General features: G+C 34.7%; 1 protein-coding gene across 1 annotated transcript; it reads left to right on the top strand.

Annotated features, from left to right (window-relative positions):
• The first annotated feature begins 248 nt into the window (after positions 1–248).
• On the top strand, positions 249–24,027 carry LOC101895697 (tyrosine-protein phosphatase non-receptor type 4). The gene is made up of 12 exons (XM_011298005.3): positions 249–1,437; positions 13,261–13,743; positions 18,581–18,688; positions 18,761–18,853; positions 18,921–19,062; positions 19,124–19,332; positions 19,399–19,551; positions 19,617–19,768; positions 19,829–20,173; positions 20,246–21,553; positions 21,630–21,807; positions 23,468–24,027. Exons 2-12 carry the CDS (start codon positions 13,603–13,605, stop codon positions 23,579–23,581), a joined length of 2,943 nt encoding a protein of 980 aa, XP_011296307.1. The 5' UTR covers positions 249–1,437; positions 13,261–13,602; the 3' UTR covers positions 23,582–24,027.
• The last annotated feature ends 848 nt before the right edge of the window (positions 24,028–24,875 follow it).

Below are 24,875 nucleotides of genomic sequence, written 5' to 3' on the forward strand. Positions count from 1 at the left end.
GTGCCATATGAACGGGTTAATTCATGTACCTAATTCTGAGAGCGAACAACGTTGTTCAGTTTCAATGGAAACATGCTATAAGATTACTAAAAATATTTTCTTTTGAAATAACTTATCGATTATATAAATGATAGGTTTACAGAGTCCTAATTGCAATGTGTTGGCTATACTTCAATGTGCCCTTTCTTAAATTCTATCGCCGTCATGTGTAGTATTTGCATCGCCGTTGTCATGGGCAACAGTGTAACTCTGTTCTTTAACGTATAACAACTATCGCTTGACTACGAACAAATTTACAATTTTTTCCGACTTTATGAATTCTGTTTTTATTTTCTCTTACCCGAATATTTCTGTTGAACGCTGGTATTTATTACTACTTGTGTTTCTAATTAGTTTAACTAATCGATTTACGTAACAGAAACGTGAATGAAACGAAATTCGTCGGTCTTTTTTAGAATTGATTGATTTTTATACTTCATGCATGAATCGTGTGTATGGAGTGTGTGGTGCAGTGTTTTTTTTTTTTTTTTCATTTAGTGAGTAACAAATAATGTGGGCCCCAGAAATATAATAAACGGGCAATTGTAATATTACAAAACGGAAAGAAAAAAGGCCTTGTTTGGGTTACGTTAAAATAGGCCTGGCTATGATTACTCATCTTAATTTTGCATTCATTATCTTGCCTGCCTGCTGCCAACCCGTCCCCTTCGGCTGGATTTATTTTTAGTACTCTCCACAGTTCAGTGTAATTTATAAATAAATATCCTTGATACCCTTTGTACGGCGGGGTAAATACAAAAAGTACCAACAAAACACTCGCCGCGTCATAGGTAAATTCTGTGACGAGAGTACCGCGTGTGAAAGTGAAGATCATCGTTTAATGTACAAGTGAAATATGTATGCTTTCTGCTGTCCAATAAGCGACGGTAGTTGTGGTAAATGAATATTGCTGGCTTGGAAACTGACAGAATTGTCTTTTTGAGCAAAGCTATTTGTGTGAGCTAAACCCGCATCCAAATCTTCTGGTTGTCATCTTTTTATTTTTCTCGTCATTTGCTCTGCTTGTTGGCCTTTTGCTTTTCAAGTACTCCATCTTTTTGCCCTCAAGAAAACACTTCAGACTGTGCCACACGTACGACGAAGAAAAAGACGTAGCAGAAGAACCAATAGCCCGTTTATTTTTTGTTGACGTCTGTTTTGAAGTTGTAACGAATGAATGGAAAACAAATTAATGGACATCAAGATTAATTGAATACATCGAATTTGTTGTAGCACTTGCACACACACATACACTGCCGCCCTGCCCAAAACTAACCCTCCAAGGAATGGATAAAATAAAATCTTTTTGACAGCATTCTACATTGTTTGAGAGAATATTTGGATGCATTTTTAGGAGTATAAAAACAAAAGCCGCCTGTTCGCAAACATATCAATAAGGTAGGGTGAGAACTCTGATTGAAAGTTTTAATAACATGAATCTGCTAATATTTATAAGTATTTGTTTAGTTGCAGAACATGTCGAATGATATTTCAAAACGATAACGTTTTTACAGAGCTATTTATAAAATAATTATAATTTTTTCGAGTTTCTTAAAAAATTGCATGCTAAAACCTTTTTTAATGTCCCCTCTCATCCTTCTATTTCTATAAGCAAGGGTAAAATATTTTATTGCTTATCATTTTCTAACAATGGAGTTTTAAGCGTCCCTGGACATGTTAGGAAGGCATTATAAAGCGAACTGCACAACAGAAAACCAGCAGATTCTGAAATAAAATATTTAAACAAATTTATGATTTACAATGCAGAGTAAGTTCACCCATATGAATATATGGTAAAATATGACCAGACAACTTTCAGAATTGAGCGAAATCACGTTTTCTCGTACATGTGCCAGTGCGAAGAAAGCTCAAAAATTTATGAAATAAGACATTTTGTGCTTTCCATAATTCTCAGTAACAAAACTATCAAAATTTCTCTCTTGACTCCCTCTATTTTTCTGGACCCTGAATAAAGAAACAACATCCAGTAAACTTTGTCTTTAAGATTTCCACCAAAGCTGATCCTTTCAGTGACGTTTCGTCATGACCCATGTGGTTGGAATTTGCAGGCAAACCGACAGCATTGAGGCCGTCTGCGAGTCATGTTCTTCAGACAACCTGTCTATCTTCATAGTAAAGAGATTCTTCTTGAAATTGAGAGGTGCAAAGAGCAATATGGGTTTGTTGAGTCTAGGCTCATAGCATCATTAAATTACCACTAGATAGGGTTCTTTGTAAAAATAAGAGTTTCTCTTCGTAAATCCAGGCTACAAGCAGAAGGGACGACTCATCCTTTCTATTTTCTCTTCTTCTTAGTCATCGATTTCATCCAACTCAATTTATAACTATCGATACGGTTTCAATAAAAGATCTGCAGTTCTTAACGATTTTGATTTTGAAGGAGGATTTGACTACATTAAGCACAGACACACTCACATTTCGAGTTTCTTAAGATTTCAAAACTTTTAAGTCAAGTTCTGACGTTATCTAAATTATATTTAACTAAAGAATATGTGGAAAAATACGAAAACGTGGACCGATATATCTCATTTTAAATACCAACCATCCTAGGCACAATACAAATTGTTGTGCCAAATTTTACATCAAATAATGTGGGCCGTATCGTGATTTCAATAGACAGAATTTTATGCTGATTATGAATATGGGGTCTACGACGAATATTTAGGGATGTTACACACGGAATGAAAAAGTTAATTTTCAAGCTGGATGCTAGTTTTCTACTTTCGTGATTAAGCCTTTTGTATTTATTCTAAATGTCTTGTGTGTTTTTCTAATACAAATGATGCCTAAACTTGAACAAAATATGTATTCAAGTAATTCCCAAATTTGTAATACCTTTGTGCAAGCTATTCCTAAATTGGTATTACACCTCTGAAATAATCAATATTTAATACCAGTCGGTTGTTGTTTCCCATGATTCACATTTCAGGTAGTAAATTAACAACATTGATTAAACTTCTTAGCATAACATGTATATGAAGCACACAAGCATGAATTAAAAAACATATTGCATGTTACATGCAAAAGGGAAAAGAAAAGAAAAACAAGATGGATGGGGTGGTTGTTCTAAGGGGGTGTACATTAAAATATGTAGGTATGCACGACGACTTCAATGCACGCTTACGATCCTTCGTGTAAATTTAAGACAACAAATTTAAGAAATATATATCAAACCAGTAAAAATAATTTGAAGTTTTTTATGTTTTTTATATGATGAACAATTTGTTTTATTTTATTTTTTTGTGTTCTTTTTGGTCAGTTTTTATTTTAGTGATAATAAAACTAAGTTTTATTTCATTTTTCAAACGACGCCTACTTGTTTTGCCAATTATGACAGATATAAGTATTGTAAATTGTGAGCCTTCGTGGGTGAGGTACCAGAAGGGGTTGGCAGATATATATCATCTTCATAACAGATCTTGCGTCAGCAAAAATATTTGGATGTGTGAAATTTGAAGTGAGTTGGATGCTTATTTCGCTTCCTTTGTGCGTTTTGCTTTTTTTTTTTTCAAAAATCTTAAACTCTGCGTGGAGAGGTACCAGAAGAAATTGTTCGATCTCTACCATTTTTATAATAGATCTTGTTTTAATGAAAATATTGAGTTGTACCAGGTCTGAATGGAATCGGATGTTAATTTCCCGCTTTATGAGCTTCAAAGATATTCAAAATTTTGACACTTTGTGGGGGAGGTACCTGAAGGAGTGGACCGATATATCCCATCTTCACGCCAGACTTTGGGTTACTAAAAACATTGTGATGTATGAAATATGAAGAGAACCGGATGCCTATTTCGTTTTGGTTATTAAAAACTTTGACCCTTGGTGCGGAAGGTGACAGAAGAATTGGTCCGTTCACTACCATCTTTATAACAGATCTTGTGTTGATAGAAATAGTGAGATGTGCCAAGTCTGAATAGAGTCGAATGTTAATATCGCGTTTTATGAGCTTCCCCCTTTGTGGGGAAGGAACCAGAAGGAGTAGACCGATATATTCTATCACCACCCATACCATGAGTTAATAAAAATATTGTAATGTGTGCAATTTCAAGTCAATCGGACTCTTACATCACATTTTATAAGAGCAATAATTATTCAAAATGTTGAACCTTTGTGAGGGAGGTACTGGATGGAGTGGACCGACATTGTCCATTTTCGCACCTGACCTAGCACTGCTGCAAATATTAGGATTTGCAAAGTTGGAGCAAAATCGGACTATCCGTTCACTTTCTGTGGAGTAAATAATTTTCTTTGAAATATTGACATTTTCTGTGGGAGGTACCAGAAGGAGTGGACCGATATTGCCCATCTCCGAACTCGATATAAGTTTGACAATAATATTACGATGTACCAAGTTTGGACCAAATCGAATACTCCCTTCGAGAGATAAATTCTTGTTCGGTGAAAATATGAAATTAAAAAAACGTTTCTTTGTAAACGTTTTCGTTTTGACATTCCTTCCCTTATAAAAGTTTTAAATTCACTTTTTCATAGAACAAGAATTGAGGCCCTGCTCAATATTTTCTAGAAGTTTTTCAGGTAAACAGCATATTCTTACTTTCTCATTTTAAAATATACGCTACAAACTATGCCTCTTAGGTGTGATATTGTAAATTGAATTGCAAACATTTGGGGAAAGAAAGAAATGACTAGGTTCATGGGCAAACTTATTTACTTTATTTAAAAAATAGTCCCTTTCTATTTACATATGGTCAAATGTTTACATGGTTCCAAGAACTGTTTGTTTATGTTTTGTTGCCACATTAAAATTTGAAACTCAAGAACAAACGACGCAAAGTTCCTTCAAATAGAATAATGAAGAATAAATAAAAATAAAAGAATAAATACGAATAAAGAAGTAATCTAAAGCGTCTGTGTGTTTTGTAAGAAAAATGCATAATAATGAAAGTGAAATTATGTTACAAATTGATGTGCATGTTATTAATTTATTAATATTCCAATTTCTGGGTCAAAGAGATTTATATTTTAAATTATCTTAAATTGGCTGCATTTATTTTTATACCCTCCAATTTAAAAAGGATGGTATATCAACTTTGTCATTCCCTTTGTAACATACCTAATTATTCGTCGTACACCCATATATATTCATGATCACCATAAAATTCTAAGTCGATTTAACGATGTCCGTCTGTTAAAATTACGATACAAACCACATTATTAGACGCAGCGCTTTAAAATTTGGCACAACATTTTGTATTGTGTCAAGGATATTGGTTTTTTGAAAATGAGATATATCACATTTTTCCACGGATTTGTCTGAAAATTGGTATTTGTAGGTCATAATGGGTTCTAGCTCCGACGGAGGCATAAAGTATATACAAGGTGAGATGAAATAACTGCAACCAATTTCAGACTGCTGTCATTTCTAAGCCACTCGTCCGACAGCTGTTAAAATTGTTCCAGTGATAGCTCATTATATTGTTTACAAGCGTACGCAAGCATTTTGGAGACAATTTTCCAGAAAAGAAGTTATTCGTGATGGAATTAAAGCGTGATAGTTTGATTTCTTTATATTTGACTTTAAATTCACAAGTGGCTAACTTTAGAGCACTCGAGCATTTAAATGTTAATAGTGTAAGTTCTTGCACTTTTTGGAATTTCAATGGCTTTACCCCGGGCTCATTTTTCAATATTTGCGAATGGAATGTGATATGTTTAGCTCACGAGCCATTTTTCGGTCAATGCGACGCGGGTTGCGATCAAGTCGCTTCTTTACTTTTCGAACCATTTCTGCTGATGTTTCTGTTTTCTTCCGTCCACTTCCTAGACGTCGGGCTACGTTACCAGTATCACGGTAACGAGCCATGGTACGAGACACAAAAGATTTATTCACATAACGATAGTCATTTTTGATTTTCCAGCCATGTATAAAGAAATCACGCTTGAATTCCATCACGAATAACTTTTTTTCTGGAAAACTCTCACCAAAATGTTTTTGTACGCTTGTAAACAATATAATGAGCTGTCAGTGGAATAATTTTAGCAGCTGTCGGAGGATTGGCTTAGAAATGACAGCAGTCTGAAGTTGGTTGCAGTTTTTTCATCTCACCCTGTATATTCGAAGTGTAAAGACCACATAAAAAGGAATTATCTTTGGATGCAGCTAAAAACTGATTTTGTCATCAAGAATTCACCCAACACACAGATCTACTTATGATAGAATCCAATTTGCTGTCTATTGAAAGTTTATTGCCAATTTTCTCAGAGAAACATAATACCTATTTTCAAGTTCACGTTTAACCTACAGCATTTGTGAGGGAAAAACATATTCATATGTTATTTACTTTCGCCATAGAAACTAGCAATACACACATAGCTACATACGCATTGCAAATGTTTGTTAAAATATTATCTATTATTAACGTAATTGAATTCTGTCATGTTCTTCGATATAGAATTGCTTCCGTTTGTTTGCGTTTTTATTTACTTATTTATTTATTTTTTTCATTTTGAGCCATTATAGAGTTTTCGATCAGCAACAACAGCACCGAAACCCACAGCAGGGCTGGGAAAAAAAATCCAACAACTACCAAGAATAGATATTAGGTGTTGGTTCAATGTTGTTGCTTTCCTTTGAATTCACTATTTGTGTTTGGCAAAATCAAAGAGAAAGAGGCATAGATACAAACAGCCATATGTTGACAGTATGTTGTGTATTGCTTCTACACTCACTACCTAAGCACTGGTTAAAGAAATATCATTAAATAAACGTTTTAAACTCATTTTGCTGATAACAAACTATTTACTAAACTCAACATATTCTTGGCCACCATCTAAAATTAAAAATAAATTAATAGAAGAAATTGTAAAAGTATTTAAAATAATTTGTTAAAGCAAACTTCAATAAGAATAAAGGTCAAAAGTAAAGCGTGTGGCTCGACAGAAAATGTCAAAACGACTGGTAAATTGCTGTCGATGTAGCCCAAGTACTATCCATCAATCCTTCCAGCAGAAAATTTTCAATTAAAACTTGACGTCTGTTTTTCACGTTGCATAAAATTCTCCCTACAAAATCGCTGAAAAGTTGACGGGTACAGATGGTTTTTGTGTCATTTTTTAAGGTGATCTTGTATATGAAAATACACATACAGAAAAATACAACAAAGATATAACAAAATCTAAAAGATTGCTCGGCAAGAGTATAATTTGGTCGATTTTGAACGCATTTTCCTCCCACTCAAAAACGAGGAAAATATTCTCACTCATATTCGAGCGACATCAATAATTGAGATTGCTCGATTTTCTTTTTGCTTCCGAATTCGAGTGAATTACACTCTTTCAACAAGTTGGAGTAAGTTTTTCGGAGGTATGAGCCCCCAGATTTCCTTTGTGGTTAACATTTTAAAATTTCTTACTGGAAGTCGGCTGTTAACACAAAATTTCTGACGAAATCGATTCGAGAGAGAAATTTTCACAGTTCATTCTTGGCTCATTTTCTTTTTTATTTTTAATAAAATACAAAATTTTTACATGCATTCCATCTTTTAATGGTGTTTAAATTTTTTTAAACTAATAGCTTGAAAGTTGCGTCAGGTTTTTCAAAAAAAAAAATTACTTCTCAGAAAAAGAAGGAATTATCCGATTTTGCTCCAACATTGCAAATCCTAATATTTGCATCAGTGCTAGGTCGGGTGCGAAAATTGGCAATATCGGTTCACTCCATCAAGTATCTCCCCCACAAAGGTTAAAACATTTGAATAATTATAACTCTTATAAAATGTGATGTAAAAACCGATTATCTTCAAATTACACACATCACAATATTTTTATAAACCCAACATCTGGTGGTAAGGTAAAATATGTCGGAACACTTTTTCCGGTACCTCCCCCACAAAGGCTCAAACTTTTGAATAACCATGAAGCGCATAAAAAGCCAAATGAGCATCCAATCATTTTCAAACTTGGCACATGTCAATATTTCCACAAACACAAAATCTGTTATAAAGAGAGTGGAGATCGGACCATTCCTTCTGGTACCTCCCCAAAAAGGGTCAAAGTCGAATAACCAAAACGTTCTTAAAATCCGTAATAAGCATACGGTTCTCCTCATATTTCACATATCCCATTATTTCTACTAACACAAGATCTGCCGTGAAAATGGCATATATCGGTCCTTCTGGTACCTCCCCCACAATGGGTCAAAACTTTGAGTAACCATGAAACTCATAAAACGAGAAATTAACATCCGATTCAATTCAGACTTGGTACATCTCAATATTTCTATCAACACAAGATCTGGTATAAAGATGACAGCATTTGTCCAAACAGTTATTTCGATATTATTAAATTTTTTATCAACATTTCGGAGTAAACATTTGATATTTAAATGTAAAAGCATAGTATTTTTGTATCCGCAAAAGGAAAGACATTTCCACTTTCCTAACCCTTAATAACATTGTATGTTGGGTAGTATTTTATGAAAATATTGCATATATAATCAAAAACAATGGCAATCCATTTGAAACTTGCGAGTGGTGTTCGTTTGTGAAGCTTTGTCTACAACAAGCCTCTATTCAACATGATAATGCTGCAGCAGAAGTAGCAGCTGCATTTGCCTCTGCAACAATGACAAATTCCATAACTTCCGCTACGCAAAGCTAGAAACAAACAATACCCATCTATTCTGTCGGTTACAAATTGTTTTCAGCGAATACTTTCTCATTTTACATATCTTTTCGGTAGCTTTACGTATTTAGTGTCATCGCACTCGTCGAGCTTATATTGCAGATAATGAGTATTTAAATATTTATCAAAAGAGAAATAAACAAAACCATTTGGAAGGGTGATAAGTTAAAGGCAATAATACTGGAATTTACAACTGATACATTTATGTTTAAATGTATCGCTTGGCCTTACAAACTCATGGTATTGAGAGGTATAAAACCAAAAAATGATGGACGAGTTGTTGATAAACAGTGACATTACCTAGGAATCCTTTAATGGAAGACATCGCAAACTTGCTGGTATCAAGTCGAATAAGTGAAAAAAATGGAGTCACGTTATAGATACGACGAGACACATATTCAAGCTTGGAAGGAATGCAATGTCCCTGCGAAGGTTCTAGTAATAACAGATATAAATTTCACATATTATTATTTTAACTATTTTGTTTTTATTTATTGTCTGTACGAACTCTAAGCAACTGACGCCTGGACTTATAACAACCCATCTCTAGATTCGATAGAATTACGATGAATTTTATAGGTGTCTGGATAGTGGTTGTAGCGTAATATATTGTCAAAGATGTTTCAGCGCTTCTAACGCTGCGTTTTTTTTAAAAAGGGGAGTGTGGAAGGCACCACGCCGCTTTGACATTGTATAAAATGAATAGCCTAATTTTACCACAGTAAATTCCTAAATGTTTTTGTGTAAATTTCAGAAACATCGAGTCTTATTAAAGATATATATGGGAGCTATATCCAAATCTGTATCGATCTCGATAAAATTTAGCAACGGTATTTCTGAGCTGTATTTGATATATTTCCCTGTTTGGTATATGCTCGTTACGGAGAGCATATCACGGCTGTGGGGAACAAATATAAGAAATCAGATAAACAATATATATGGCAGATATAGCTATATCTGAAAGCATCTTCACCAAATTTGACATATTAATTTCTAGACTCAATTTGGTCGTAAGTGTTAAATTCCATCCCATTTGGGCTAATATTACAAATTTGGTTTACAATAGAGTGCAAATCGGACGAAGTTGTATATGGGAGCTATATTTAAATCTAAAACGATATAATTTAGCAAGGGTATTTGTGAGCTGTATTTGATATATTTCCCCAAATATTGTTGTTAATGTGCACTCTATTACTGCTGCGGTGGACAAAAATAACAAATCGGACAAACAAAATATATGGGAGGTATAGCTATATTTGAACCGATTTCGATCAAATTCGGCATACTTATTTTCAGACCTAATTTGGTAGTATGTGCAAAATTCCATACTGATATTACACAAGTTCAATGGGGTTCGTCCTTGGGCCAAACAAACGATTTGTGCAAAATTTTATCTGGATCGGGCATTAAATGCGACCTATACTTTATTTACAAAAAATACATGGACAGACGGACAGACATGCATAAATTGACTCACATTGTGCAGATCATCAAAGAGAACTATGAATCTATCCCGTTTTCTTTTGCCTGTTACAAACAAATGCACAAAGACAAAATACCCTGACCACCTTGTGGTTTAGGTAGGGTATAAAAATAGCTGAGACGAACTCATAGCTATTGCTGTTTTGTTTGCTATATTTGTTTCTCCATTGCCGTTTAGGCCTAAATAGCACATCAAAACGACCTAAATAGCTGGCTGTCAACATTTCATGGCAGTTGCACTGTAAAGTTAAGGCCAATTTCAATCGGTGCTGGCTTTTAAACCTTGCCTCCCTACATTTCACACATTCTCGCCTGTGTCTTATTGTAGAGATTTCCATTTTCTTTTATAGTAAAGCCTTTTTTGTAAAGCATTGTAAAATAAATTTAAATAATAATAAAAAATGCAATTTACGTCAATGTCTGTCATTTTGGTAATAACTATTGAACAATAAAACCTTCACACAAGGATATAATATGTCATTGTGGACATTGTAAGATCCATATATATTTGTTTTAATGTGACGAATTGTAAATAATCCATCCTTTGTTATAAGACAATGAGCAGGATTATTTTTGAATTATTTTTTCAATGGAAATGTGAATTTATTCTTGAATATTATTTTTATTTCTTTGAGGAGAATCCCTAAAGAACACATTAAAACTTTTACATATTTTCTCTTTTTACCTTAGAGAAAATATACTGTATCTCCAGAATAAGTTCGTAAATAGGTAGGGAAAGTGTACGGAAAAGAAGGTAGTTGAATGAGATAAATGTCATTTCTTCTCCATCTCCACTAAATCTCTCTTCTCCCTGTATCTTTTATAATCCACGAATCAATAAATGTCTAGAATACGTGCATTAACTTATGTTGAATGCTAGCAAGTGCCTGTCACTTCGTCAGAGAAAATTCCATCTTAATACCTTAGATATGTTCCAGCAGTTCGTGTTTATATATTTTTAGTACTCAAAATGCACAATTTGTTCAGTTTGGTAATATTTTTTTTTTGTCAAAACATCATACATTGTAATAAATTAGCAGTCCTACAAGGTTTTATACATTAATCAAGTTTTTCCTTTTTCGGAAAGAATAATACAACACCAAAAAGTCTTTAATACCCTTAATTTTGAAATTTACCAAGGATGATAATAGTAAAACCATTCCACAATGGACTCACATCTAATTTTCTGTCTGTCAACATATCCATATGTAAGCCCTAGACACTAACAGTGCCCTTAATATCAAATTTCAGAGTTTCAGCATCATACCTTTATCCAATAAAATCTACATGTCTCCATTCTAGAACACAAACAGTGATCGAAAATGAGTACTATTTTGTACTTTCGTACAACTCTCCAACCATGATTCTCATACCAAATTTCTAGTTATACCCTCAACCTTGAAAAGGAGGGTATATTAACTTTGCCATTCCGTTTGTAAAATTCCTAAATATTCTTCTTAGACCCTATAAAGTGTATATATTCATAATCATCATAAAATTCTAAGTCGATTTAACGATGTCCGTCTGTCTGTTTGTTGAAATCAGGATACAGCCCACATTATTTGACGTAGAGCTTAAACAATTTATATTGTGTCTAAGATGGTTGGTATTAAAAATCAGATATATCGGTCCACGTTTTGGAATAGCCGCCATATAACGATACCTCCCGATATTCGGTATTTTGATGTTTTTCACCACGTTTGTCCACGGGTTTGTATAAAAATTGGAATTTGTTGGTCATAATGGGTGGTGAAGCATTGTATGTATAGGTCCGCGTTTTTGTATAGCCCACGCATAGCCGTACCCACTTTTATGTAAAAATGTTTTCTTTACCCAATGGTGGAGGCCTGGTTAGGTCTAACCGAACTTAATGTTTTTTTTTACTTGTTTTCAACTCTTTTCGTTCACATAATACCTAATGGGACCATTTTAGAATTTTAGTAACATTTTAGAACTATTCATAACCTTAAAGTTAGATATTCCAAAAACCCTTTGTTAAATCTATCCTGCACTCCATTAGTGACTCTCATTACAAATATCTAGCTCGTTCCGTTTCTCCAATACAAAAGTATTCAATTTTTAATACATTTTAGTACTTTTCGTTTTGCTAAGTACGAATTTCCCACGCCTACACACTCAAACTGTCTCTCCTGCATATTCAATATTAAAGCTTCAGCCGTTTCATCTGGGCGTTATTTAACAACTCTTTAATGTACAGGGTGAGATAAAAAAACAGCTTTGTTCGAATTGGTCACCTTTGACACGAATTATGACCTCCAAACTGCCAATGAAATCGTCACAAGCTGCCCGAATGTTGCTCTGCGGTATTTTGGCCCATTCCCGACGAGGTGATCGAAACTTTGGTATTTTGGAATTTCATTTTTCAATATTTGCCGATATATGCCGGGATATGTTCAGCTCCCGATCCATTTTCGACCGCTGCGACGCAGGTTTCGATCAAGTCGCTTCTTTACTTTTTGAACCATTTCTGCTGATGTTGCTGTTGTATCTTCCGTCCACTTCCTTGACGTCGGGCTACACTACCAGTATCACGGTAGCGAGCAATGGTACGGGACACAAACGATTTATTCACATTAAAATGCTGGAGTGCTCTAACGATAGCCACTTTTGGTTTTCCAGCCAAAATTAAAGAAATCACACAATCACGCTTGAATTCTATCACGAATTTTTTGTTTTTTTTTTTTTTTTTTTGGAAAATTCTCACCAAAATGCTTTAGTACGCTTGTAAACAATATAATGAGCTGTCACTGGAATAATTTTAACAGCTGTCGGACGAGTGGCTTAGAAATAACAGCAGTCTGAAATTGGTTGCAATTTTTTCATCTCACCCTGTATATAGATTAACAAAATTCTTGGAGATAATAGATATTGGTCAACTCTCGGCGTAAACTTGTGCAGTGTTATTTGGGCTATTTCAGAATGTTATATTGATTGAAAAACTACATCAATTTTTTTCTTACTAAGCTATAAAATAATTTATAACATTTAAAGATATATACAAATACGCAACTTACTTAATTATACAATTATTTTTCTTTTCTTTCTTCTTTTCAGATACCACTGTCAAGACTTTAAACTGCTTCAAAGTTAGCAATAAGCGATATCTACTTATTTTTAATATATACATAAATCTTAATACAAACGTAAAGAAAAAACATAAGCATTAACATCGTATTCCATCCATTATCAACGTTAAATAAAAATCGAAAAAAAAAACTAGCACACTTTTGTTAAGAACAAAACAGATGTAGCAAGGATATAAGAAAAGATTTTGAAATTTTTAATTTCATATTTTGTAACGTACACAAAGAACAAAACCACACAACATCCAATCGAATCAAAAGAGTCGTGGTATAAGAAAAGAAATTTGGTAGTTCACCATGATGGCTCATTGCAATGTTTGAACGTTTTCGCCTTAGTAATTTAAGTCGCCACTACCAATTACGAACTACAGAACTGGCTCGAGATAAGAAACAAAGACAACAATGTATTACAGTGCTATTTCTCGATGACACCACGCACACCTTTCGGATAGAGGTAGGTATATTATGCTATAATATGTTTTATTGAGTGCTAAAATTATAGGGTATTATTAAACACATTAATAGAAAACGGACACATTACTACGCTATTATGGGGCTTGGATTTATAGGGGGTTTTTCAACAAGTGATTTTATTTTGAATGACCAAATTTGGATGTAGAAGCTATGTCATTACTAACAATGGAACGTGATACGCTTCAACCAGCCATTGAAATTATTAAAATGCATTATCAAAATTGTAAAAATCTCGCAGCTACAGGTACCAAAACTAAAGCACTTTTGGGAAGTGTCGGGACAAGAATAAAACACGCTTAAGAACAACTAAGTATACTGTTGCTTTAGCCGAAAGAGTTTGAAGTCAAGGATTATACATTATAAGTCATATAAAGTTCAGTAAACACAAGGACTTACGCCAGCCGATAATCAATAAGGTATTTTCTTTGCTGATTGGGTCCTTAAAATGCATGAAAATTAATCCATCGATAATATCGTCTTGACTCCGAAATCCTTGACAGATGTGCAGCCCCAGCATATGTCAGTTTATTAAAAAAAATTGGCAAACATTATGAAAAATGTTGACCTCTTACGAAGGGGTGGAACAATATCATCTACTTCTCATCTGAACTAACTCTGCTTTTACATTAATAAAAATATTGCGGTGTATGAAATTTGAAGAGAGTCCGAAGCGAATTTCCCATTTTATGAAATTGAAGGTAGTCCGATATATTCCATCTTCACAGCTGATCTTTTGTTAGTAAAAATATTAAGATGTGCATAGTTTGAAAGTAATCGAATGCTCATAGTTATTCAAAATTTGATCCTGGGAGATATCAGAAGGAGTGGTCCGATATATCCCATATTCACTTCAGATCTTGTGTTAATAGAAATTTTGGAATGTGTGATGTTTAAAGGAATCGGATGCTTATTTTATTTTATGAGAGTCATAATTATTCAAAATTTTGACCCTTTGTGGGGGAGGCACATGATGGAGTGGGTCGATTTTGTTTATTTTCGCACCGACACAGCGTTCATATAAATATTGGGAATTGCATAGTTTGCACAAAACTGGGTGATCCTTTCTGGTTCGATACTGTAAATTATTTTCTGTGAAAATTTTTGAACTTTTGTGGGGGACCGAACTCGATTTAAGTTTGACAACAACATTATGATGTACTAAGTTAGGATTAAATCGGATAGTCCCTTCGAGAGTTATCGTGCGCACCCGCCAAATAGACGGGCGGACGGACAGCCTTAAATAAACTCCAAAACGGACGGGAACGGACTTTGTCTAAAGAGACCTGGAGTCTACATCCGTTATTTTGATAATGTACGTTTTAGAAATATCAAATAATATACAGGGTGAGATGGAAAAACTGCGACCAACTTCAGACTGCTGTCATTTCTAAGCCAGTCGTCTGACAGCTGTTAACAAGCGTACAAAAGCATTTTGGTAAGAATTTTCAAGCGTGATAGTGTGATTTCTTTATATTTGGTTATGCTATTGTTAGAGCACTCCAGCATTTAAATGTGAATAAATCTTTTGTGTCTCTTACCATCGCTCGTTACCGTGATACTGGTAGCGTAGCCCGGGGTCAAGGAAGTGGACGGAAGAAAACAGCAACATCAGCAGAAATGGTTCGAAAAGTAAAGAAGCGACTTGATCAAAACCTGCGTGGCAGTGAACGAAAAATGGCTCGTGAGCTGAACATATAGCAATATTCCATTCGGCAAATATTGAAAAATGAGCTCTGGGTAAAGCCATTGAAATCCAAAAAAGTTCAAGAATTTACACCGCAACAGAAAGAAAATAGACTCAAAAGAGCTAAAGAGTTGCTTCGCTTAGCCAAAAGTGTTGAACTGCGGAATTTAGTTTTCTCGGATGAGAAAACAGTCGTTGTCCAGCAGTTTGTAAACAAAAAAAAAAAAAAAATGATCGTGTTTGCTTGCTAAAGAGGTCAGCTGAAAATGTTCACCTTCTGTTGTTCAACAGAACTCAAGCGTCGGCCATGGTCGCTCTCCGCCCGTATAAATCGACGGTGGCATAAGAATAAATGCCGAATTTTATCGCGAAAATATTCTGGAGGGTGTATTAAAACTTTGGGACGCAAACATTTTGGCCGCAGACCTTGGACATTCCAACAGGACTCAGTACGCGCCACCCAAGATGGGTTACAAAATTAATTTCCTCGCTTCATTTCCAGCGCACAATGACTACCGAAATCTCCGGATACCAATCCGTTGGAATATTGTGACTGGAGTACTTTGGAAAGCAAGGTTGGCACTGAAAATAAAAGTGTAGATCACCTCAAAAAAGCGTTTCGCCGAGAATGGGCCAAAATACCGCAGAACAATTCGGCCAGCCTGTGACGGTTTCATTGGCAGTTTGAAGGCCATAATTCGTGCCTAAGGTGACCAATTCGAACAAATCTAAACTTATTCTAAAATTTGATGCTATTTCCGACATTTTTTGTTTTCATTCAATAAATTAAAAAAAAATGTAAAAATTATGGCATTTGACCCTATATAATAAGCAAAATTCCGAAGACTTTTGACTTTGTGATTTGGTCAAGTAAAATTTCATGAAAGGGATATGGATGTCACAATGTTTTTCTTCTTTATTTAGAAATAATTATTTATTTCAATAAAGCATATTTCGTTGAATATCAAAATAACACATCTTATTATTGGAAAACCCCCATTATAAATTATGTTTATAGTTTGACTAAAATTATTTGTATATTCTCCCCAATTTAAAAAAAAAAAAAATATGTGGAGATGTTTGTTGGTAAAGTACTATCACCTCAACACATTGCTAATGATTTTCGATGTTATCTTTGTTTCCACTGTATATTAATTTTCTTACATACATGTTTTTATTTGTTTATTCATGTTTTTTTCTCAATCTATTTACATTCGCCATTATCAACAAGTTGTGTGTGGAAAGTTATCATGGTATTTTTGAATATTCATTTAATTATCAGGGTAACAGTTTCGATTTCTTAGACATACAAGTTTGTAAATGAAATGTTGTAAATGTTGAATTTTTACGCAGACAGAACACATCGCATCGTATAGACACTCGTAATAATGATATGCAATTTTCATTTTTTTAATACGTACAAATGTAAATTGTTCTTGTGGTTTAAGATGAAATAATCTATGCTGGATATGCTTTTTCAAGCCATGATTAAGGTTTAATGTTCTTGAACAAAAAATTGCTTGAAGAAGATGTGTAAATATAGGGCCACGTTTTTGATTCCCATTGGCCTATTGTAACCCCTAGGGCTTCATAACACCGACATATCCAGGGTGAGGCCCCAGGGGATATAGCTATAACTTCATATACAGAGTAAAATAAAAAAATTGCAACAAAGTATTTTGGCCCATTCCCGGCGAAGCGCTTGCTTGAGGTGATCGACACTTTGGTATTTTTTAGTGCCAACCTTGCTTTCCAAAATACTCCAAACACAAAAGTCCAACGGATTGGTATCCGGAGCTATTGGTGGCCATTGTGCGCTGGAAATGAAGCGAGGAATCTCATTTTGTAACCATTCTTGGGTGGCGCGTACTGAATGCGATGGTGCTGAGTCCTGTTGGAATGCCAAAGGTCTACGGCCAAAATGTTTCCATGCCCAAGGCTTAAATACACCCTCCAGAATATTTTCGCAATAATATTCGGCATTTATTCTGATGCCACGGTCGATTAATACGGGCGGAGAGCGACCATCGGCTGTAATGGCGGCCCACACCATCACCACGGCCGGCGTTTGAGTTCTGATGGCCAACCGAAGGTGCACATTTTCAGCTGACCTTTTTGGCAAGTACACACAATCATTCTGCTGGACAACAAATGTTTTCTCATCGGAGAAAACCAAATTTGGCAGTTCACCACTTTCGGCCAAACGAAACAACTCTTTAGCTCTTTTGAGTTTATTTTCTTTCTGTTGCAGTGTAAGTTCTTGCACTTTTTGGAATTTCAATGGTGTTAGCCCGAGCTTATTTTTCAATATTTGCCGAATGGAATATTGCGATATGTTCAGCTCACGGGTCATTTTTCGACCACTGCGTCGCGGGTTTCGATCAAGTTGCGTCTTTACTTTTCGAACCATTTGCTGTTTTCTTCCGTCCACGTGCTTGACGTCGGGCTACACTACCAAAATCACGGTAACGAGCGATGGTACGAGACACAAAGGATGAATTCACATTTAAATGCTAGAGTGTTCTAACGATAGCAACTTGTGGTTTTCCAGCCAAATATGAATTCCATCACGAAAAACGTATTTCTGGGAAATCATTTCCAAAATGCGTTTGTACGCTTGTAAACAATATAATGAGCTGTCGCAGGAATAATTTTGACAGCTGTCGGACGAGTGGCTTAGAAATGACAGCAGTCTGAAGTTGGTTGCAGTTTTTTCATTTCACCCCGTACTTTATGGGGTCTACGACGAATATTTATTATATTATATTATATTATATTATATTATATTATATTATATTATATTATATTATATTATATTATATTATATTATATTATATTATATTATATTATATATTTTATTTAATATACCCTCCTTTCATTGGTGGAGGGATAATAAGATTCTCAAGTTAAAATATGTACTTATTTTTGGAATGAATTGAAAAGCGCGAAAGATAAATGAAACTTACAAAATTATGATTCAAATCATTAAAAACTCAATTCCATGCCCCAAATCTGGCTAAAGTCTCTATTGTGCGCTCCACAATTTACATTTCCTCAAATTGAATCTTTCGAAATAACCAAATAAATCCTATTTATAGCTAAATATAAACTATAATATTTCCCTTATTTTTAGAAACGAGCCAAAGGCGGTGATTTACTGGAGCAAGTATATCAGTTTCTCGAACTATCCGAAAGGGACTATTTTGGCCTATTATTTCCCTCAAAACCAGGAGATGTTGTGGTAAGTTCAAAGAATAAAATTAAAACTATTTGAAACATAATTTTTATCACATTATCTTTTGTTCTGTTTTAGCGGTGGGTTGATGCCCAAAAGCCTTTCAAGAAACAATGCAATAGTATTGCTTTGGACAATGACGCCGTACCACTGCTAGAATTTAGGGTTAAGGTAAATATTTAATTATTATCTATATTCGCCAGCTGTCTAATGTAATTATCCATTATTTTGTTTGTAGTTTTATGTAAGTGATCCCAGTCGTTTACAAGAAGAATTTACACGTTATCAGTTTTATTTACAAATAAAACGTAACATATTATTGGGCAAGTTGCCATGTTCACTTAATACACAATGTCTGTTGGCAAGTTATACAGTGCAATGTAAGTATTATTTGGAATATTTTGTAAATGTTTGAAGGCAAATGATTGGTCTTTTCTATAGCTGAACTGGGCGATTTCAATCCCACGGAACATCAGGCTGGTTACTTGAGTAATATGCAATTATTAGCTGATCAAACCCCAGATGCTGAACGCAAAATATCTGAACTACATAAACTACACCGCGGTCAGTTGCCTGCGGATGCCGAATATAATTATTTAGAACATGCAAAAAGACTTGATTTATATGGAATTGATTTACACAAAGCCATGGTGTGTATTAGAAAGTGTATATTTAAAAAAAATATATATTAAAACAATGATTTTTTACAATGGCAGGATTCCAATGGCAAAGAATTGCAATTGGGTGTATCGGCCATAGGCCTATTAGTGTTTCAAAACGGTTTGCGGATAAACACATTTTCTTGGTCCAAAATGGTCAAAGTTTCTTTTAAGCGTAAAGATTTCTTCATTCAGCTGCGCCGAGAACCGGTGAGTTTTTCAGACTTTCTATCCGGAGTACATACCTATTTAATGTATATTTTTCTTTTCGTTAGTCCGAAAGCTATGACACTCTGTTAGGCTTTAGTATGACGTCACACAAGCATGCAAAATCATTATGGAAATCCTGTGTTGAGCATCATTCTTTCTTCCGACTGAAACGGCCACATCGTTTATCACGATTTCTTAATTTAAGCTTGGGATCAAAGTAAGTTCCACACAAAAATAAAAAAATATTGAAGTTCTTAAAATTGTTACTTGCCTTCAGATTCTATTACTCTGGGCGTACCGAATTGCAAGCCGTACAGGAATCAAAACAACGTGTTAAGATCCACAAGGCCTTTGTACGTTCACCAAGTAAACGGCTTATTGCTATTGGACCAGGTGGCACTACAATGTCCCCCTTAGCAAATGGAGCCAGCGGCTCTGATAGTAATGGCAGTGTTTCTCACAATGGTAAAGCTCCGTCCGCTATTGCTGCCACACATACGTCCATTTTAACTATAACAAAAACCAGCCGTCCACATCATGACAATAAAGTTACGTCAAAACAATTGGATACAATGCCTCGTAAAGCTTGGGAACAACAAAGTGATGAATATGACATCCAACTGTAAGGATTTCCTACTGCAGTAACCCGACAGTTCTATATGTATTTAACCATCATATTTTGTAACTTTTACAGAGATACTGGCTATATTGATCAATGTGGTCGCCGCTTTGAATCTCCAGTACCCGCATATAGTACGGGATCGCATAGTCCAAACGGCACTCAAATATGTGCAGGCATGAACCCTTACATGAATGGTTGTTCTACAGCCCCAGAAAGTGGTAGCGATTTAATAACCATACGTTTGCTGGCCGATGAACATGGTCGTTTTGGATTCAATGTCAAGGGGGGCATTGACTTGGGATTGCCGGTTCAGGTGTCAAAAGTTGTGCCCCATACGCCTGCCGATCGTTGCACGCCAAGGGTTTGTGAAGGCGATGAAGTTGTCCTCATTAATGGCAGAGAAGTTACGGGACTGACACACGAACAAGTTGTCAATATGATAAAAGATTGCCGCAACACACGTACCGGCGAATTGCTACTTACAATGCGTCCTTGCTCAACAGGTCCTGCTCTAACCGAAGAAGAAGAACCTCTATATCAATATGTACCGGAAACTGACGAGATAGGCTCACATTCAAACCTGCTCGATGGAGATGCTCTGTTTACACAAAGTTTATTGTTACTTAGCGATGGCCTGGCTTCAGGTGCGCTTTTGGCTCAATACGAATTGATGTATCGTAAAAATCCCGACCTGGCCATAACGGAAGCCAGAAAACTTGAAAATGTTGCTAAAAATCGTTATCGTGATATATCACCATATGACTGTACGCGTGTAACGTTAGTCAATTGCTCGAGCGGTGATTATATAAATGCAAACTATGTAAATATGGAAATCCCAGGAGGCATTAATCGATATATTGCCACCCAAGGTCCTCTAGCCTCCACAACAACGGATTTCTGGCGTATGGTGCAACAGGAAAGTAGTCACTTAGTTGTAATGCTAACGACAGTAATGGAAGCTGGCAGACAAAAATGTCACCAATATTGGCCAGTAACAGGAGATGAACTACAGTTGGGCGAGGGTTTGTGTGTGAAATGTCTTAGTGAGAAACCAGACGAGACAGGAAGTTTTGTTTTTCGGGAGTTTCTGCTATGTGACAGGCGTACTGGCGAACAACGTCATATACAACATATGCAATATCTTGCCTGGCCCGATCATTGTGTGCCCTCAGATCCAAATCTTTTCTTGGAATTTGTTGAACGAGTTCGAAATGCTCGCAATCGTACATTGCTGCAGGAAATCGAAGAAAGTCTTAAACAAGTTCGGCTTTTAGATGCTGATGCTGATGAAAATGGTGGTATTATGGGCGAACGCAAATGTGCTGCAAGTAATGGTGTTACTCCCGAAGATGAAACACCAGTTTCAACAAGTGTCCATCAGTAAGAATTTCTTCTTTTTTGCAATTCAATAAATTGCTTCCAATTTTCCTTTCTTAAATGTATTTTTACGTTGCAGATGTATTAGTGCTGCTAATCCGCCTGTGATAGTGCATTGTTCGGCTGGTATTGGGCGTACGGGTGTTTTGATACTAATGGATACAGCATTAGCCTTGATGGAGGCTCGGGAACCAGTCTATCCGTTGGACATTGTGCGTACAATGCGTGATCAAAGAGCTTGTATGGTGCAAAATGTGGTATGTAAATTATGTGACAATGATTTGAAAACTAGTTTAAAGGAATCAGCTGGTTTTGCTGACTGATGTATACCCTCAGCCAATATTCGATTATTTAAATATATTTTGATTATTCAAATTGTTGACCCTCTATGAAGTGGGATCCGAAGGAATGAGCTAATATTGTCCATTTCGTGTCGCATCCAAATAAATATGATATAAATATTGCGACGTGCCAGGTTTGGACTATATCGAATACTTCCTTCATTTCATATGTGATTATTTTTAGAAAAATAGCTAACTTTTTTCTCAAGTTATGACAGATAATATTATTGAAAATGGTGACTTTTTGTGGGTGAGGTACCAGAAAGAAAGGGTTCGCAGATATATATATCATCTACACAACAGATCAGTAAAACTTGAAGAGAGTTAAAAGCTTATTTTGCTTTCTTTTAGCGTTTTGTTTTTCAAAATCTTGAACTCTTTGTGAGGGACGTGCCAGAAGGAATGGTCCGATCTATACCATCTTTATAACAGATCTTGTGTTCATGGAAATATTGAGATGTACCAAGTCTGAATGGAATCACATGTTAATTTCGCGTTTTATGAGCTTCACGGATGTTCAAATTGTTGACCCTTTGTGGGTGAGGTACTTGATAGAGTGAACCGATATTGTCCATTTTCGCACCTGACCTAGCACTGATGCAAATATTTGGATTCACAATAATGGAACCAAATCAGATTATCCATTCTCTTTCTGAGCAGTAAAATATTTTTTGTGAAAATTTCGACCTTTTGTGGGGGAGTTGCCAGTTGAGTGGACCGATATTTTCCATCTTTACACCAGACCTTGGGGTAATAAAAATATTGTGATGTGCGAAATATGAAGAGAGCCGGATGTATATTTCGGATTTTAAAATCGTTTTTGTTATTCAAACTTTGACCCTTTGTGGGGGAGGTACCAGAAGGAATGGTCTGATCTTTACCATCTTTATAACAGATCTTGTGTTAATAGAAATTTTTAGATTTGTCAAGTCTGAATGGAATAACATGTTAATTTCGCGTTTTATGAGTTTTACGGATAGTTAAAATTTTGAATCTTTATGGGGAAGGAGTGGATCGATATATTCCATCTTCACAACAGAGTTTGGATAAATAAAAATATTGTTATGTGTGTTTTATAAAAGTTGTGATTATATATTTGATTGAGTGGACCGACATTGTCCATTTTTGTTTTAGCACTGATTCAAATATTAGGATTTGCAAAGTTGAAGAAAAATCGAATTATCCTTTCTCTTTCTGTGCAATAAATTTTTTTCTTTGAAAATGTTGACATTTTGTGGGGGGAGGTACCAGAAGGAGTGGACCGATATTGCCCATCTCTGAACTCGATCTAAGTTTGACAATAATATTACGATGTACTAAGTTTGGATCAAAACGGATACTCTCTCCCTAGCCATATGGCTGAGGGTATAATTAGAAAAATTGTTAGTTATTTCTAAAGTGTTGCAAAGTTATTATAAAGCACATTTATGTTAGTTGGAAAATAATAGATGAAAGTCTTACCAACCAAAAACTGGTTAAAACAGGTAGTCTCTTAAGTAATTCGATTTATAGGGGTTTTGTTGCTTATATCTATTAAAAAATATATTTAATTTAATTTTAAATTGTTTCATTTTAGAGCCAATATCGTTTTGTATGTGAATGCATTTGTGCAGCCTATATGAAAATGTCTCGAAATAGTGCTTTATTGGCACAAGAGGATGAGGATGAAGACGTTGGCGGTGATGATTAGACCAACATTTTTGTGACTTTTGCGGAAATATTGCACGTGCCTCTTTATTCGAAAAACACAATAATCTTTAAAATGAACACTATATATACACACACACGTTATCGAGAAACGCAAACAAATAATAACACACAGAATCATTTACCTAGAGACGTGAACAATTATAATTGATAATATACACATATATTTTTATATGCAACTTACAATTACTAAACCCAATTACAATACGGATACAATTTACAATTACATAGAAGATTACAACATATTGTATACGCATGTATAAAAAAGAAAACCTTTACACCCAAAAATAATGGCGCATCCAAAACTAGCATTACTATTTGAGTTGAAATGCATTATGTTAAAAATATAATTTCGTTAAATTTGAAGTTAGATTGCTTCTACGATTCGGAATGCATTTCAAATATAAATTAACAACATAAACTTCAAAATTATCTTCCTTGTTTTCTTCCTTAATGTAGAGATTTATATACTATTCATAAGCGTATTATTGTGTATTTTATTTAATATATTCATCATTATAAGATGAATTACAAAAATAATTGTCCATATTCATGAATATGTCTAACAAAATTCCGTACCAGGATGTTTTCTTGTTCTATTATTATTTTAGGATATTAAACTTAATCACACACACAATTAATAAACAATTAGTATTCTAGCACCAAAAAATAATATTTATGCGATAATAAATTTCACATACAATTAAATACAACAATGAAATACATATTTTATTATTCTAAGAATTACTTATACACTGTAGTTTGTGTCCCCTTTAAAGTTGTATAAAAAAGTCCAATTTATTTTATAAAAAAAATTAATAAAAACAAAAAATCCATATTTAGATACCCAACTGAGCAAAGTACTAGTTTAATTTTTGCAATTTTTTGAACAATTATTTGAGGAAGATTCGATATTTCTTTCCGCATTGACAATATTTGTATTTTTAATGCAAGTGGAGGCGAAATAAGCATCGGTTTGCAAACCCCGGTATATGTCAAATTATCAGGCATGTCACAGGAACGAATTCGATACGAAAGTGATTTTAATTTCGTATTTAGCTTCTTCAGAAATCGTAAAACGCAAAATATTTCTGGTTTGAAACCACTTTTGTTTTTGCAAGTGAAATTGTCTTTTTATGGAAACATATGACTTTACAACACTCTCAAAACACTTTTAAGTAATAACAATTAAAAATAATTAGAAAATTTTAATGGTTTCTCAATTGACGAATGCAATTGTTAACAAAGTGTTGCCACATCATTTTTTTTTGGAAATC

This window comes from Musca domestica, unplaced genomic scaffold, assembly GCF_030504385.1.
Source record: "Musca domestica strain aabys unplaced genomic scaffold, Musca_domestica.polishedcontigs.V.1.1 66, whole genome shotgun sequence".
In the NCBI taxonomy this organism is placed as follows: Eukaryota; Metazoa; Arthropoda; class Insecta; order Diptera; family Muscidae; genus Musca; species Musca domestica.